The sequence below is a fragment of the Mya arenaria genome, chromosome 2 (assembly GCF_026914265.1).
Source record: "Mya arenaria isolate MELC-2E11 chromosome 2, ASM2691426v1".
Taxonomy (NCBI): Eukaryota; Metazoa; Mollusca; class Bivalvia; order Myida; family Myidae; genus Mya; species Mya arenaria.
In genome coordinates this window covers 17,950,276-17,964,243 of record NC_069123.1, presented here as the reverse complement: position 1 = coordinate 17,964,243, position 13,968 = coordinate 17,950,276, and the positions used below count along the sequence as shown (strand labels likewise).

General features: G+C 35.6%; 2 protein-coding genes across 3 annotated transcripts; both read left to right on the top strand.

Moving 5' to 3' along the window:
* Window positions 1-491: 491 nt before the first annotated feature.
* LOC128221929 (kyphoscoliosis peptidase-like) lies at window positions 492-4,387 on the top strand. The gene is made up of 4 exons (XM_052930623.1): window positions 492-755; window positions 1,059-1,174; window positions 2,111-2,230; window positions 2,718-4,387. Exons 1-4 carry the CDS (start codon window positions 633-635, stop codon window positions 3,667-3,669), a joined length of 1,311 nt encoding a protein of 436 aa, XP_052786583.1. The 5' UTR covers window positions 492-632; the 3' UTR covers window positions 3,670-4,387.
* Window positions 4,388-4,666: 279 nt separating this feature from the next.
* On the top strand, window positions 4,667-10,197 carry LOC128221917 (kyphoscoliosis peptidase-like). Of its 2 annotated transcripts, none has more exons than XM_052930611.1 (4): window positions 4,667-7,131; window positions 7,759-7,874; window positions 8,048-8,137; window positions 8,393-10,197. In XM_052930611.1, the coding sequence occupies exons 1-4, from the start codon at window positions 6,991-6,993 to the stop codon at window positions 9,342-9,344; spliced, it is 1,299 nt and encodes a 432-aa protein (XP_052786571.1). In that variant the 5' UTR covers window positions 4,667-6,990; the 3' UTR covers window positions 9,345-10,197. The 2 variants fall into 2 exon arrangements, with proteins under 2 accessions (XP_052786571.1, XP_052786563.1); XM_052930603.1 differs by having other exon boundaries at window positions 8,048-8,167.
* Window positions 10,198-13,968: the final 3,771 nt, after the last annotated feature.

Sequence of the window (13,968 nt, the reverse complement as noted above, 5' to 3'; positions counted from 1 at the left end):
AGTTTGACATATTGTCACCGAACTTGGAAAGTGGGGGGTGTTTAATGAGTTTTGAATTGCGCTTAGAGTCTCTAGGGTTAAGGTCATTGTCACTGTTATAAAAGGAAGAAAAGCAGTCGAAAATGAACACCTTTCACTTGTGAAACTGAATAACCTACGTAAGGGTTGACATATTTCTACTACACACGGTAAATAGGAAGAATTTACAGAGACCTTTCATGGGATTGCGTTTGGGGGCCTAAGGTCAAAGTCAAGTCCACTGTTATGTGTGTTTATAAAGACCATTCATGCGCTTGGGGTCACAAGGGTCAAGATCAATGTCATTGTTAAAAAAAATAACACTGTAATAGTTGCAACTGAATATATTTAGTTACAGTTAATTTATTATGACTAAACTTTGTAACTAAATGTATTCGTTAAATAGGAACACGTTTTCTACTGAGGAATGTAATAAGGAAGTATATATTCCAACCAATCTAGGGCTATTGACACAGGCTTAAGTTTTTCTGTCAATCATTAAACACGTACCTGGTTTCGTTATCTATAGAGGTATACTGACAAAGGAGAGAGGTAACATCGTTTCATCGGTTGCAGTAGTCAAAGAACCTGTTTACTGAGGTTTTATTAGGAAAATGGGATGTGTGTCAAGTTCTCTAGAAAAGTACGCAGCTAAAGACAATGAAGAAATAATAACGAATAATATAGAAGAGACAACCGGGAAGGAGTATGAGGAAATCGACCAACATGCAAAAAAGGTAATGTGAACATAATAGTTATTGAACTTTCAATAAAAAGAAATTTGGATGCTTGTCAGGTTCTCCAGAAAAGTCATCAGTTAATGCTTATGAAGAAATACTACCGAATAATCTGGAAGCACATAGGGAAGAAAAAATAAAGACAACCAGGAAGCCGTATGAGGAAATAAACCAACATGCAAGTCAAATATGTGAAATCAAAAGTTGTCGGTAATATCAATTTTATTTTAATCTCAGTGATAAATTATCCAATTATTTCAAAGCTGATGCAAAATCACAAAAGTACTTTTCGTTTTCCCCAAGGCACCGAGCCGAGCGAGGAACTCGGTAGACGAACTGGTCCAGTATATGATGAGACAAACAAAAGATCATCGCTTACTGACCAGAGGGTTCTTTGTATGGATTGCAGAAAATATAAGGTATATGATAATTCTGATTCTTAAACTGATGCCAAAGCATGATTTGTAAAAGTGTTGCTCCTCAATTGCTTCTTACCCGTGAGGACACTGATGCAGATGAGGTGGCTGCTGAGACATACTCAGGCTAATGGCTTGTAGGCAAACCATGAATGTTGGGTTGCACGCACACGTTAACACATGTGTGCAAATAAATTAAGATATATACTTTATATTTAAATGTGTCTGACAATGCTGTAATGTTGTGAGCATAGAAGCTCCGCCTCTATATGCAAATTAGTAACCGCCCTGCTAAGGCACCAAGGTGGAACCCCTAGAAGTATCAGAGGGGCAGTATGATTCAGACTATTGATGTACTCACATGTTATATACTTGTAGAATAAATGTAGTAAATATTTAAGTGTCTTTATTACATACCTACATTGAAACACAACAAATGCCGTTTAACTTTATAGTAAAACGTATTTTGGTTTTTATTAAGAATAGCGTATAGGTTAGTACGCTAAACATTTTAGCTAACAAGCACTAGTTCACATGCAGCACCTCATAATTATATCCAAGATGAGCTAAGCTTTCGATATATTCAACAAATATTTGTGTAACTTGATGGTTTGATACCACCGAATGCAATTTATTATGAAAGTTCAATTAAGTCGCATTGATTGATACTGAGATATGCGCGCGATACCAGCTCGTATTGTAGAACCTCACGCGCACGGGAGGCTACTGTATGATAAGTGATATGCACGCAAAACCTTTTATAATCTTTCTTGTTGGGGTTACCAAGTTCGTGCTTGTGTTTGAGTTTGTGTGTACGTGCATGATGTTTGTGTTGGGGCGGGGGGGGGGGGGGGATGGATTGTTTGGACACCAGTTATTGAGCAATAACATATGGTATTTCCATCAATGTTCTTATGTTTAAAAGTTAATTCAAAACAGATATGATCTTGATGGGTTGTTGGGCAGACAGGCCCGGGCTCCGAACGACGTAGCGTCTGTAATGAGAACCGGCTTGAGTGTGTGTGAAGGGTATGCAAACGTCATGGAGGCTCTTTGCAAGTACGAGTATCCATTTTGTTCAATATTCCTCTGTTTCACTTATATTATAAATGACGACGCCATTGTAAATTCTTTGATATATAGTTAGTGTAACTTTTGACGTGACGTCATAAATGATTAGCTTAGAAAGTGTAAGCGTTTTGTACCGATATTTTATGTAATATGTAATCTGCGCTGCATATCAAATTAGTATTAACGATATAAATATAATATCACATTCGTTGCCATACGAACATTATTAAATTCGCTTAATGAAATTTATAGCATCGCGCAAAGGCTCATTTTTATAAATTTTAGATATACATGTATCTTGAACTTTAATACTTTGAATATTAAATGATATCATTTTATAAACTTTACATGTACTACAAATTGCATATAATTGACTGTGACTGTATAAGATCTAAATAACAATATAATAAAACTATTACATAGCCATTTTCTACTTCAATAATTGACCAGTTAGATAAAACTATCCATTTATCAGGGTTGCAAGGATAGAGGTTAAAAAGCTGTCCGGTTATTCAAAGGGAGTTGGATATAGTGGTGATGTACCTATCACGACCTCCCAATCCACCAGTCATGCATGGAATGCAGTAAACCTCGCAGGGAAGTGGTACCTCCTTGACAGTACATGGGGCGCTGGGCAAACTAAAGGGCAAACTTATGTCAAACAATTCAACGAACTCTACTTTCTTACTGACCCCGCTCAGTTTGCGAATGATCATTTCCCTTACATGGACAATAACATGGAAGAAAGCATGAAGTGGCAGCTCTTAAAGAATCCGATATCTCTTGAAGAGTTCAACAAGAATGTTCATCTAAAGTCTCCTGCCTTCAGCCTAGGAGTCGTGCCGATCAGCCACAAGAAAGGGTTCTTTGAGATGAGTGGTGAAACAAAGCTAAAATTCAAGTGGAAGAAAGAACCACTACATTTTTCTGCCGATCTTCACCACATTGAAGAAAACATCATTCGAATAATTAAGGATAAGACTTTAGCGACGGTTGAAAACGGTGTCTGCACAATAACTATTCACCCGCCACAAACTGGAAAATACGAACTGAACATATTTGCGAAGAAAAGAAGTGATGATGGAAACTCTCTTCAACAAGTGGCAGTCTACTATTTGAGATGTAAGTCTGTCAAAGAAAGCGAGTTTGCCTTTCCAAAAGTTTATTCTTCAAGGCACATGCACGGATGCAAAATGATAAAACCAAAGAATGCCAAGCTTCCAGCCAACAGCATGGTCGACTTTGAGATCCTTGCTCCACATCTTGAAATGGTCAGCGTCAACGAGCAAATGTTGCAAAAGCAGGGGTCAACCTTCAAAGGGAAAATAAAAACGGGAGACAAAGGATACCAGTTTAATGTCAGTGCCGCTGTTACAGAAGGAAACACTACTACATTTGAGGGAATGTTTCAATATTATACAGCATAGACATTCGGACATTTGCATGTTTTTTCAATAAAACGGATCTTTTTGAAAATAAATGTACTGTGAATGATATTTACGAATATAAGACATAACATAGTTTCAATATATACAACAAACGTGAAGACCAAATTATTCTGGGTCATGTATATGTATATGTAATAAAATATGGCATAGTCCCGGACTACATGGGAGACAATTTTATCTCCCAAGGCACTGTACACACACAGAGGACAAAGCTAAATCAGAAAGGAGCTTTTTCTGTTGCAACAGTCAAAGGTTTTGGGTTAAAGTCCTTCTTTTTTCTGGTAATTCCCTACAGAACAAATTAAAATGTTAGACTTTTAATGAAAAATTGCCGGTATTTTTATATAATGAATTGATAATATATATATTATTTTTTTCATTTATTTGTTCAAAGATGTTCAGTATCGAAACTATTTCAACTAAAGCTCGCAATTTATTAGTACTAGATACTACAATATCCATACTATAATGTGATAATTAAATATATATATATTGCAAAACTTATAACGTATTATGTAAAGTTACTGTGATACAACTACTACACTATTTATTTTAATGCATTAGGATTTACTTTTAATATACGTGTGCAATTTTAATGAAATCCATATAATTATATCAATTATGCAATGCCTCTTTATGTCATGCCGCGAAAACAAAGGACCACAATGGAAATAAAACTTTCCTCTTTTTTTGTGTAGTCCTTGGTTCGGTGTGCCTGTCATGTATGTATTATGTTTTATTTACTTTACATGTTGTTTTGTTTTAAATGTCCATGTAAGTGCATTCCTTACTGAAATAAATCTATCTATATCATATACGAAAAAAAGATCGTTCCATATATGCAGTAAAAAGAGATTTAACAGTATTTACTTCCATCGTCCATGCTATTTCCCCATGCTTGATTAATAATGTAAAATCTATAACTATAATACAAATCTTTCTAGCACACCGGATAGGCATTTCCGGTAAATTCAGCCGTGCTGGAAAACTCCATCTGGCATCCCGCAATGCCAGATGAGTCGCGCGCTGTGACGTAATAACTTCAATTTCTTTTATTAAACACTTAATGTAACCATAGTTATGAGATTTCAATAGATGAGTTCCATTAAAATTAACTTTACAAAAGATTTCCTTAAAAACAAAACAAAATAACCCTTAAAAGACGTGATAGCGAAGGGACTTATTGACGTATGCAATGAATACAAATTACTGCGCGTCATGGCGTCAGTAAACATCATCGCATGTGCTTTTTGGTGAAATGTACAAAACGCGCTTTCTTATGTATTTTCTTCTCATAAAAATGTAATTTAAGGTATGCTAGAAAAAGTATCTGTCATGTGTGTCCGTTCCGGACCGAAAAATCCGACCCTCGGGCACGCTGCGTAGCCGGTAACTCGGCAAGCCTCGTTACCTGGCAACGCAGTGCCCTCGGGTCGGATGTTTCTATCCGGAACGTTAACACATGACAGATATTATTTTCTAGCACACCGGATAGGCATTTTCGGTGAATTTAGCCGTGCTGGAAAACTCCATCCGGCATCCCCCCATGCCAGATGAGTCACGCGCTGTGACTTAATAATTTCCTTTCTTTTTATAATACACTTTATGTAATCATAATTATGAGATTTAAATAGATGAGTTCCATTAAAATTAACTTTACAATTTTTTTTTTAAAAAACAAAACAAAATAACCTTTAAAAGACGTGATGTCGAAGGAACTTATTGACGTATGCAGTGAATACAAATTACTGCGCGTCATGACGTCAGTAAACATCATCGCACGCGCTTTTTGGTGATACGTTCAAAAACGCGCTTTTTTCAATGTATTTTCTTCACAAAAAAATGTAATTTAATGTATCCTAGAAAAAATATCTATCATGTGTATCCGTTCCGGATAGAAAAATCCGACCCTCGGGCACGCTGCGTAGCCGGTAACTCGGCAAGCCTCGTTACCTGGCAACGCAGGTACCCTCGGGTTGGATTTTTCTATCCGGAACGGGAACATATGACAGACATTATTAATATAATAAATAACGTCGCCATCATGAATTTTTATTTTTTATTTTTGATATATTACTTTAAAATATGTTTTGACTTTGTAACGTTACGCTAAACGGTTAGCTTTAGAAGTATGCTCGCTTTATAGCGCCATGTTATATATTTAGCTGCAAATAATCAACATAGTATTTATGGTATAGACGTAATATCCCGTTCGGTGTGATTCAATACGAGAATTAATCAACTCGTTTACTAAAATTGATAAAAACTCGCCAAGGGTCGCTTTAATCAATTTTAGAAATCTCTTAGAAATAACTTTTCCTTTACAACACCATTTTTAATAAAACAAAAGGCAGTCTATGCCGCTTAAAGAGCCCCGCATTTGTTTTATTACCGAAAATTGATAAGATCATTAGTTTCATCAAACACTTCGACAAACCTGTTTCCAAAATAATGTTTTGACAGTGCTCCGTCAGACGGCCGTATTGTGAAAAGGTTTGTCGTGGTGTTTAAGAAACTAATCTCTCAGTCAAACTCTTGTAAAAGACCGAAGGCAGGGCTCCGTAAGCGGCGTAAACTGCGCTGTGTTTCATTTAAAATGGTGAAGAAATAGCGAAGAAATCTTTGTTTAAAGTCTTTTTTTCAAATCAAAATATTGCCGTCCGACGTAGCATTTATGACGCAATTTATCAACTGGTATACACACACTGATAAATGACCACTCATGAAAATAAATGACGGCATAGATGAGATGTGATTAGGTTGTTTGAACACCGCGTCCACGATATGTTTGATTTCTTTATTGACATCAAAAATCTTTTAAAATAAAATTTAAGGCTCTTCAGCTCTAGTTCACACTATTTTAGCTTTCTATTACCTGTCGCTCTTTTAGACTTTTACAACTCGTGTGTTAGAAGCTAGATACTCATGATTGGTTTCAAGTCAAAGACCACTGTATACTTATGGTACTAGTATACATTGTTACTTCCAAAACAAAAGAAGTTCGTAACTTAATACATTTAATCAGCAGTTAATGGTTCTAATTAATGAGAAAATCAAATAACCCCAAACAAGGAAGATCTTTTCCACATGTGCGAAACGACCACCTTGTGTTTGAAGAGATCTAAAGAGTTTTGTTTTATAGTTCTATAGTTCTTGTCAAGGTAAGGACATACAATTTATCAGTTCAAGTACACTTGAAATATCTATTATCAATAATTGCATTCTCGCTTTAGTGAGAGAATAAAATGCTGTATCGGTCGCAGTAGTCAAAGCCTATAACTTGAGTTTTTAAAAGGAAACATGGGATGCGGGTCAAGTTCTGCTGAAAAGCCACCAGCTAAAGTTAAGGAAGAAAATAAGCGGATCGAACAAAAAGAGCACAGAGAAGGAGATGAAACACATAAGAAGCAATATCAGGACATCGACCAACATGCAAAAAGGGTAATATTTTTATACTAACGTACTGCCATACTGTTTTTGTCCGGGATTTTCACGATAAATAACACTTGTGATGATGACATGTTCTACACTGTTCACACAAGTGATGGATTATATAGAATATGATATTTAATTTTGCATTACGAATATACTTTCTTACACAAGGATAGGCATTTTCGATGAATTTAGCCGTGATTAAAAATCCCATCTGGCACTTCCAATGCCAGATTGGTCACGCGCAAAAACGCGCTATTTATTATTTCTTTTATTATAATTATGGTAAATGCAAAGTACATTATTGTCATTCCAAAAAAGCGGAATTAAATATATAATGTAAGAATTATAAGTGGAAATGAAAATAAATAATCGTCAAAAACGTGATTTTTTCCACATACATGAATCTATAATTTTAGGTATGCAAGAAAAAAATATCAATCACGTTTTACCAGTCCGGATAAAAAAACTCCCATCCTCAGCTTAGCTGCTTGGCCTCGGGTCGGATTTTTCTATCCGGACCGGTAACACATGGTAGATATTTTAAACTAATACTTGTTTTTCAGTAATATCAAATCATCAAGGTGATGCAAAATTACATTAATAATTTTTATGTACCTTTTACCTTTCTTGCAGGCGCCAAACAGTTTGAGGAACTCGGTAGACGAGCTCGTCCAGTACATGATGAGATATACGAAAGACCATCGTTTACTCTCCAGAGGGTTCTTTATATGGATCGCAGAAAATATAAGGTATGTGAAAATTCTGATTCTTAAATGTTTAAAGTTTTGCCAAACCATGAGTTGTTCGACGTGCTGCACATCGCAAATGATGTCTGATACATGTGGACATGTGTACACAGTGAATTTAAAGAAGATTTCGATCAATAAACACAAATCATTGTATGAAATCTATGTTTTTACAGATACGATCTAGATGGGTTGCTCGGCAGACAGGCCCGGGCTCCGAACGACGTAGTGTCTGTTATGAAAAACGGGTTGAGTGTGTGTGAGGGGTATGCAAGCGTTATGGAGGCTCTTTGCAAGTACAAACATGTTGGGGTTTTTTATTGGACATACCGTTGTTTTACTTTTATGTTCTGTAAATTAAAATGGAACCAAAATACACACCACAACATAATTGTGTTACTTTTACAAATTTAAATATAAAAAGAAGTTTAGTAAACTTTTCAAGAGCCATTTTTCTAACTCATATATTTACCAGTAAGATACATTTTGTTCAACAAATAAGTTTAATTTCGACTTATCAGGGTTGCAGGGATAGAGGTTAAGAAGCTGTCCGGGTATTCAAAGGGATTTGGTTATAGCGGCGAGGAACCTATCACATCGTCTCAATCAACTGATCATGCATGGAACGCAGTAAAACTCGAAGGAAAATGGTACCTTCTTGACAGTACATGGGGCGCTGGGCATGCTGACGGGCACAATTATGTCAAAGAATTTTGCGAATTTTACTTTCTTACTGACCCTGCTGAGTTTGCGAATGATCATTTCCCTTACATGAACAATAACATGGAAGAAAGCTTGAAGTGGCAGCTTTTAAAGAATCCGATATCTCTTGAAGAGTTCAACAAGAATGTTCATCTAAAGTCTCATGCCTTCAGCCTAGGAGTCGTGCCTATCAGCCACAAGAAAGGGTTCTTTGAGGTGAGTGATGAAGCAGAGCTTACATTTAAGTGGAAGAAAGAACCACTACAATTTTCTGCCGATCTACGTCACATTGAAGGGAACATGATCCGAACAATCAGGGATAAGACATTGGCGAGTATTGTAAATGGCGTCTGCACAATAACTATTCACCCGCCCCAAACTGGAAAATACGAACTGAACATATTTGCGAAGAAAAGAAGCGACGATGGAAACTCTCTTCAACAAGTGGCAGTCTACTATTTGAGATGTAAGTCTGTCAAAGAAAGCGAGTTTGCCTTTCCAACAGTTTATTCTTCAAGTCACGTTCAAGGATGCAAAATGATAAAACCAAAAAATGCTATGCTTCCATCCAACAGCATCGTCGACTTTGAGGTTCTTGCTCCACATCTTGAAATGGTCAGCATCAACAAGCAGATGTTACAAAAGGAGGGGTCATCTTTCAAGGGGAAAATAAAAACGGGAGACAAAGGATACCAGTTTAATGTCAGTGCCGCTGTCAAAGAAGGAAACATTACAACATTTGAGGGAATGTTTCAATATTATACAGCATAGACATTCGGACATTTCCAATAAAAGGAAGTATCTTTATTTACAATAAATGGATACTGGTGGTTTATGGAAATATGGTGCATGAGAAATGCATATATCATAGAACAGAGAAAGTATGCGATAGTTGTATATTTGCAGTAAAAGAGTGATCGCTATTTACTACCATCGTCCATGTTACACTCCATTTCTATGTTATTTATGTATAATCGACATTATTAATAATATTTGCTGCGTATTGAATAGACACTTTTAGTTGTTGGTGTGTTCTTAAGTAAATGTTCTTAATGTCTAATAGAAGTTACTCAAATGGTCTTACATCACCGTCATTAGCTTCACTTTAGTAACATACAAATATGTCGAAGTACTGTTCAAGTGATCCGAACCACAATTCAATTGCTTTAAGCATAGTTAAGTCCAGACAAACACGTCTCATGCTAATTATTTATAAGCATAGGAATACTAAACTCCAAACCTATTTGATTTAAATGAATACCATTCCATATGTTTATTTAATCCTTGCCAATGATGATATCATTATATCGCAATTAACGTTTACTGTTTGAGTATGTATGATTCTTGTTTGTTTCATAGCATGTTTTATCCCGTGTATGAATTTACGTTTATTACAATGATATATGACCACCGGCCCAATCATTTATATACATCAAATATGTATTATTATAACAGGTATAGAATGTCCGATATTTTCAAAATAATGTACGACGACATAACATACATACACGTACTGTTATAGGATAATATTGAAACCTTTATATATATATATATTTGGAGCTCATATTATATGTCATTCATAAACTGTATAATATTAGTCAGATGTATACTCATTTTGCAAATAAACTGCATCGTAAATAAATAAAGCGTTTTTGTTTTGTTTTTATATTCAATAGTTAACCCGTAGACTCAAATACATGGGAAACACAAGTAAAACTCGTCATCTACAATACATTTACTACGTGGACAATAACGATATCCCTTTAACCATAAGGTTAAGACATGAGTCTCTAAATCTATTAAAGATATGTATTCTTCCAACTGCATAGTTATTCTTAAATATTTATATGAAAAACTACAGCAACAAGCTCAGTAGCCAAAAGTTTAAACATAAACCCCGTTTAATGGCCCCATTTAAAGTTAACATAATGTATTAACAATGTGCTTCTTGAGAAAAGAATTCCTCAAGTTTTGTATATACTGGTCTGTGCCATTGAACATATCGGTATAAAAGAGCTTTTAAATACCAACGTTTTATCTTTCCCATATATATCCAAACCCATTTGTTAACTATTCATGTTAATGTTGGACACCCAGAATTCAAACCCTGTATTATCATAGTACAAAAGCATATTACAACTTTTCTTAAAATATCTCTCATATCAGTATCAATATCAGTATGCATACTTAAAATTCTGATGAAATATATTATACAAAGCCTAGCTGACATGATATACAAAATGATATATCTAAATCAGCTTACGCTGCATCAATTACAAGCGCTCAGTGGAACTTTCAGATATCTCTTACAAGGATAAACAGTACAGTACAGTTTCAAAACATGGCATATATTTCAGTCCCTCTAACCGTTAGGAACTTGAGGAATTCAGAGTCTGAACCATACAGAAGAGTAGCATTATTTTTGCATCAAACACTTTATAATAGATAGATTAATATATATGACACCAATGTTGAAACGAAACAAGTACTTCAGATTAATATATATGACACCAATGTTGAAACGAAACAAGTACTTCAGATTAATATATATGACACCAATGTTGAAACGAAACAAGTACTTCAGATTAATATATATGACACCAATGTTGAAACGAAACAAGTACTTCAGATTAATATATATGACACCAATGTTGAAACGAAACAAGTACTTCAGATTAATATATATGACACCAATGTTGAAACGAAACAAGTACTTCATATTTTCTGTCAGTTGGGATCATTGATCGTTCTGAAAGTAAAATATCGCGTCGATCGGTGTAGTACCGCCTCAACCGGTGTAGTACCGCGTCAATCGGTGTAGTACCGCCTCAACCGGTGTTTTGGTGTGTTAATGGAAGCTATAATACAACGTTATTTTGAAATCCATGTTTTTGTCTGAAACAAGGAATTATATCATAGAACCAGATTACTCCATACTCTTAATAAGAATGCGTATGTGGAAAGAATGCAAATGCCGTGAACTCTTTAACACATTAACAGCAAAAGGTAGCCACAAAGGAAACAGAGCCGTAGTACGACCCTCGAGATTCGCAAGTGACAGATGGGCGAATACAACGGCATACAGGGAAAAAGCAATGTCTGACGTTTTGTCCTAGAAATAATTTCATGTGCCTGTCCAAAGCCATAAAAAGGGCCATGATTTGTATTTAGGTTAGTCTAGAATTACGTAGCTTAATTGTGTGATGGCCGTGAACAACAGTTACTGTGGGAAGATTTAAGGCCATTGAATGAACATTATTTGAGTACTCAGCTCAGAGTTAAAAACCCAAGCTGCCCTATAATTTTAACCAAATGTTCTTAGTCGATCAAGGGCCACAATATGATTGTAATTGTATTTAAGATAATATGGAGTTATTCAACCTTATTTGAGATCGGAGTTAAAGCCCCGACTTGCCCTAAAACCTTAACCATACTTTCGAAGCCGGTCAAGAGCCACAATATGTATCTAGAATGCATGGAGTATCTATCCTTTTCGTATTATGGTCGTCAACAATTATGTGTAGATATATCATATTATTAGTACGAAGCCCATTGAATTCATGGTATATATGTTTTAAGTGAATAGCCAAACTTGCCCTAAACATTTAACCAAACTTTCTAAATCAATCAAGGGCCATAATTTGTATAGAGAATAATATGGAGTTGTGTGACCTAATTTTGTGATGACCTTGGACAACTTTATGAATTATGGAGTCCATTGAATGAACACAATTGGATTTATAAGTGAAAATGCCAAGTTGCCCTAAAACTTTAACCAAACTTTCTAAGTCGATGAAGGGCCATAACTTGTATTTATGATAACATGGAGTTATGTAACCTAATAGAATGATGGCCGTAAACAATTGTAGGTACATGTAGTATGAAGTGAATTAAATGAAGGGTATTGGAGTTATTCGTGCAAATCCCAACTTGCCCTAAACATTTAACCTGACGTAAAGTGCCCTAACCCTAAGTTCCCAAGTCAATCAGGGACCAAAATTTATAGAAAGGATGATATGGAGCCATGTACCCGAATTGTGTGATGGTCCTAAACAACTGTTTGATGTATAAGGTGAAATGGATAAGTGAAAATGCCAACTTGCCCTTAAACTTACTTTAACTGGATGCCGACGCTTACATCGACGCAATGGCCGACGCTAGGGCGAATAGTATAGCCCTTTTTATTCTTCGAATAATCGAGCTACGAAGTGCTCTCAACCTTCAAAATATAAAATCTGTACCTACGCTACTTTTCCATTAAAAGCAAAAAGTATTATTAACTTCCACTGTATTTGCAAAAGCACGGATCATTCTCCAAACAAAAATCTGCATGTAGTCAATACACAGTGTACACCTTATAAACTCATCAATAGATTTGGGCTATTAAGATTCACATGTTGTGAAAAGTTAATGCATATTAAAATTGGTATAACAAAGAAAGAACATTTTAAAGCAGTACCCTGCTTTTTATACCACACTATCCGACAAGGACACTGGACAAAGTGCTGCTAGTACCAAGTGGGTCAACATATTTTACAAAACTGAACGCAATATCAATTATTGCGCAATCAGCATTGATGAAGGGTCATCATATCTGAAAACCTTCAACATAATGGATATAAATATAGGCATAAAATAATTTAAAAGAAGTTGTTCGTATTCATTCGCGCCATTGACGAATGTTTAGAAGGTCTAAACGGCGTCTTTGCAATCGTTGACGTGTGTGTATATGGCCGCACACAAGAACATGACCGAAATCTTAGGGCAGTCCTTGAGCGATGTGCACAGAAAAGCGTAATATTGAATGATGACAAAATGGAAGTATGACTGATTCATAACCAATCCTTTGCCCATTTGATTACTTTTGATGGACTTAAACCAAATCCAGACAAGATGTATGCTATAAGCAATATGCCGCTACCGACAAACAAAGCTGGAGTAAAAAAACTTTCTTAGGAATATTTCAAGGTAGGCGCCAAAATTGTCCGAGGTTACTAGTCCTTTTGCTCTTTTTTTGTGTGAACAATTGATTCCATTACAGAAACCACAACATGAGTCATTTCAAAAGGTAAACAAAATTATCACAAGACCAGGTCTTTAGTTAAGTACTACGACCCAAAAAGCCTTTGATATTGCAGACAGACAGTAGTCGAACATGACTAGGTTGTTACACGTTGCAAAAAAGTCAACCATTAACACATGCATCGATTTCATTGGCAACAAAATCAAACGAATTATGTAATAGTACATGAAGTAACATTTCAATCATTAAAATATTACTTCAGGTCATCTTACTGTCTTAGAGTTCTACCTCATCGGCTGACACAGTGTTAACGCAATATCTGACACAGGAAGTGTGTATTGGGTCATTGGCAGTATGCGGACCTTTAAACAC

What these genes read in the sequence shown, in the direction of transcription:
- LOC128221929 (XM_052930623.1), top strand. Translation starts at nt 633, where the DNA reads ATGGGATGTGTGTCAAGTTCTCTAGAAAAGTACGCAGCTAAAGACAAT. An exon ending in TGGATTGCAGAAAATATAAG is followed by an intron (nt 1,175 to 2,110) that starts GTATATGATAAT and finishes AATTCAAAACAG; the next exon opens with ATATGATCTTGATGGGTTGT. An exon ending in GTCATGGAGGCTCTTTGCAA is followed by an intron (nt 2,231 to 2,717) that starts GTACGAGTATCC and finishes TCCATTTATCAG; the next exon opens with GGTTGCAAGGATAGAGGTTA.
- LOC128221917 (XM_052930603.1), top strand. Translation starts at nt 6,991, where the DNA reads ATGGGATGCGGGTCAAGTTCTGCTGAAAAGCCACCAGCTAAAGTTAAG. An exon ending in TCGACCAACATGCAAAAAGG is followed by an intron (nt 7,132 to 7,758) that starts GTAATATTTTTA and finishes CCTTTCTTGCAG; the next exon opens with GCGCCAAACAGTTTGAGGAA. An exon ending in TGGATCGCAGAAAATATAAG is followed by an intron (nt 7,875 to 8,047) that starts GTATGTGAAAAT and finishes ATGTTTTTACAG; the next exon opens with ATACGATCTAGATGGGTTGC.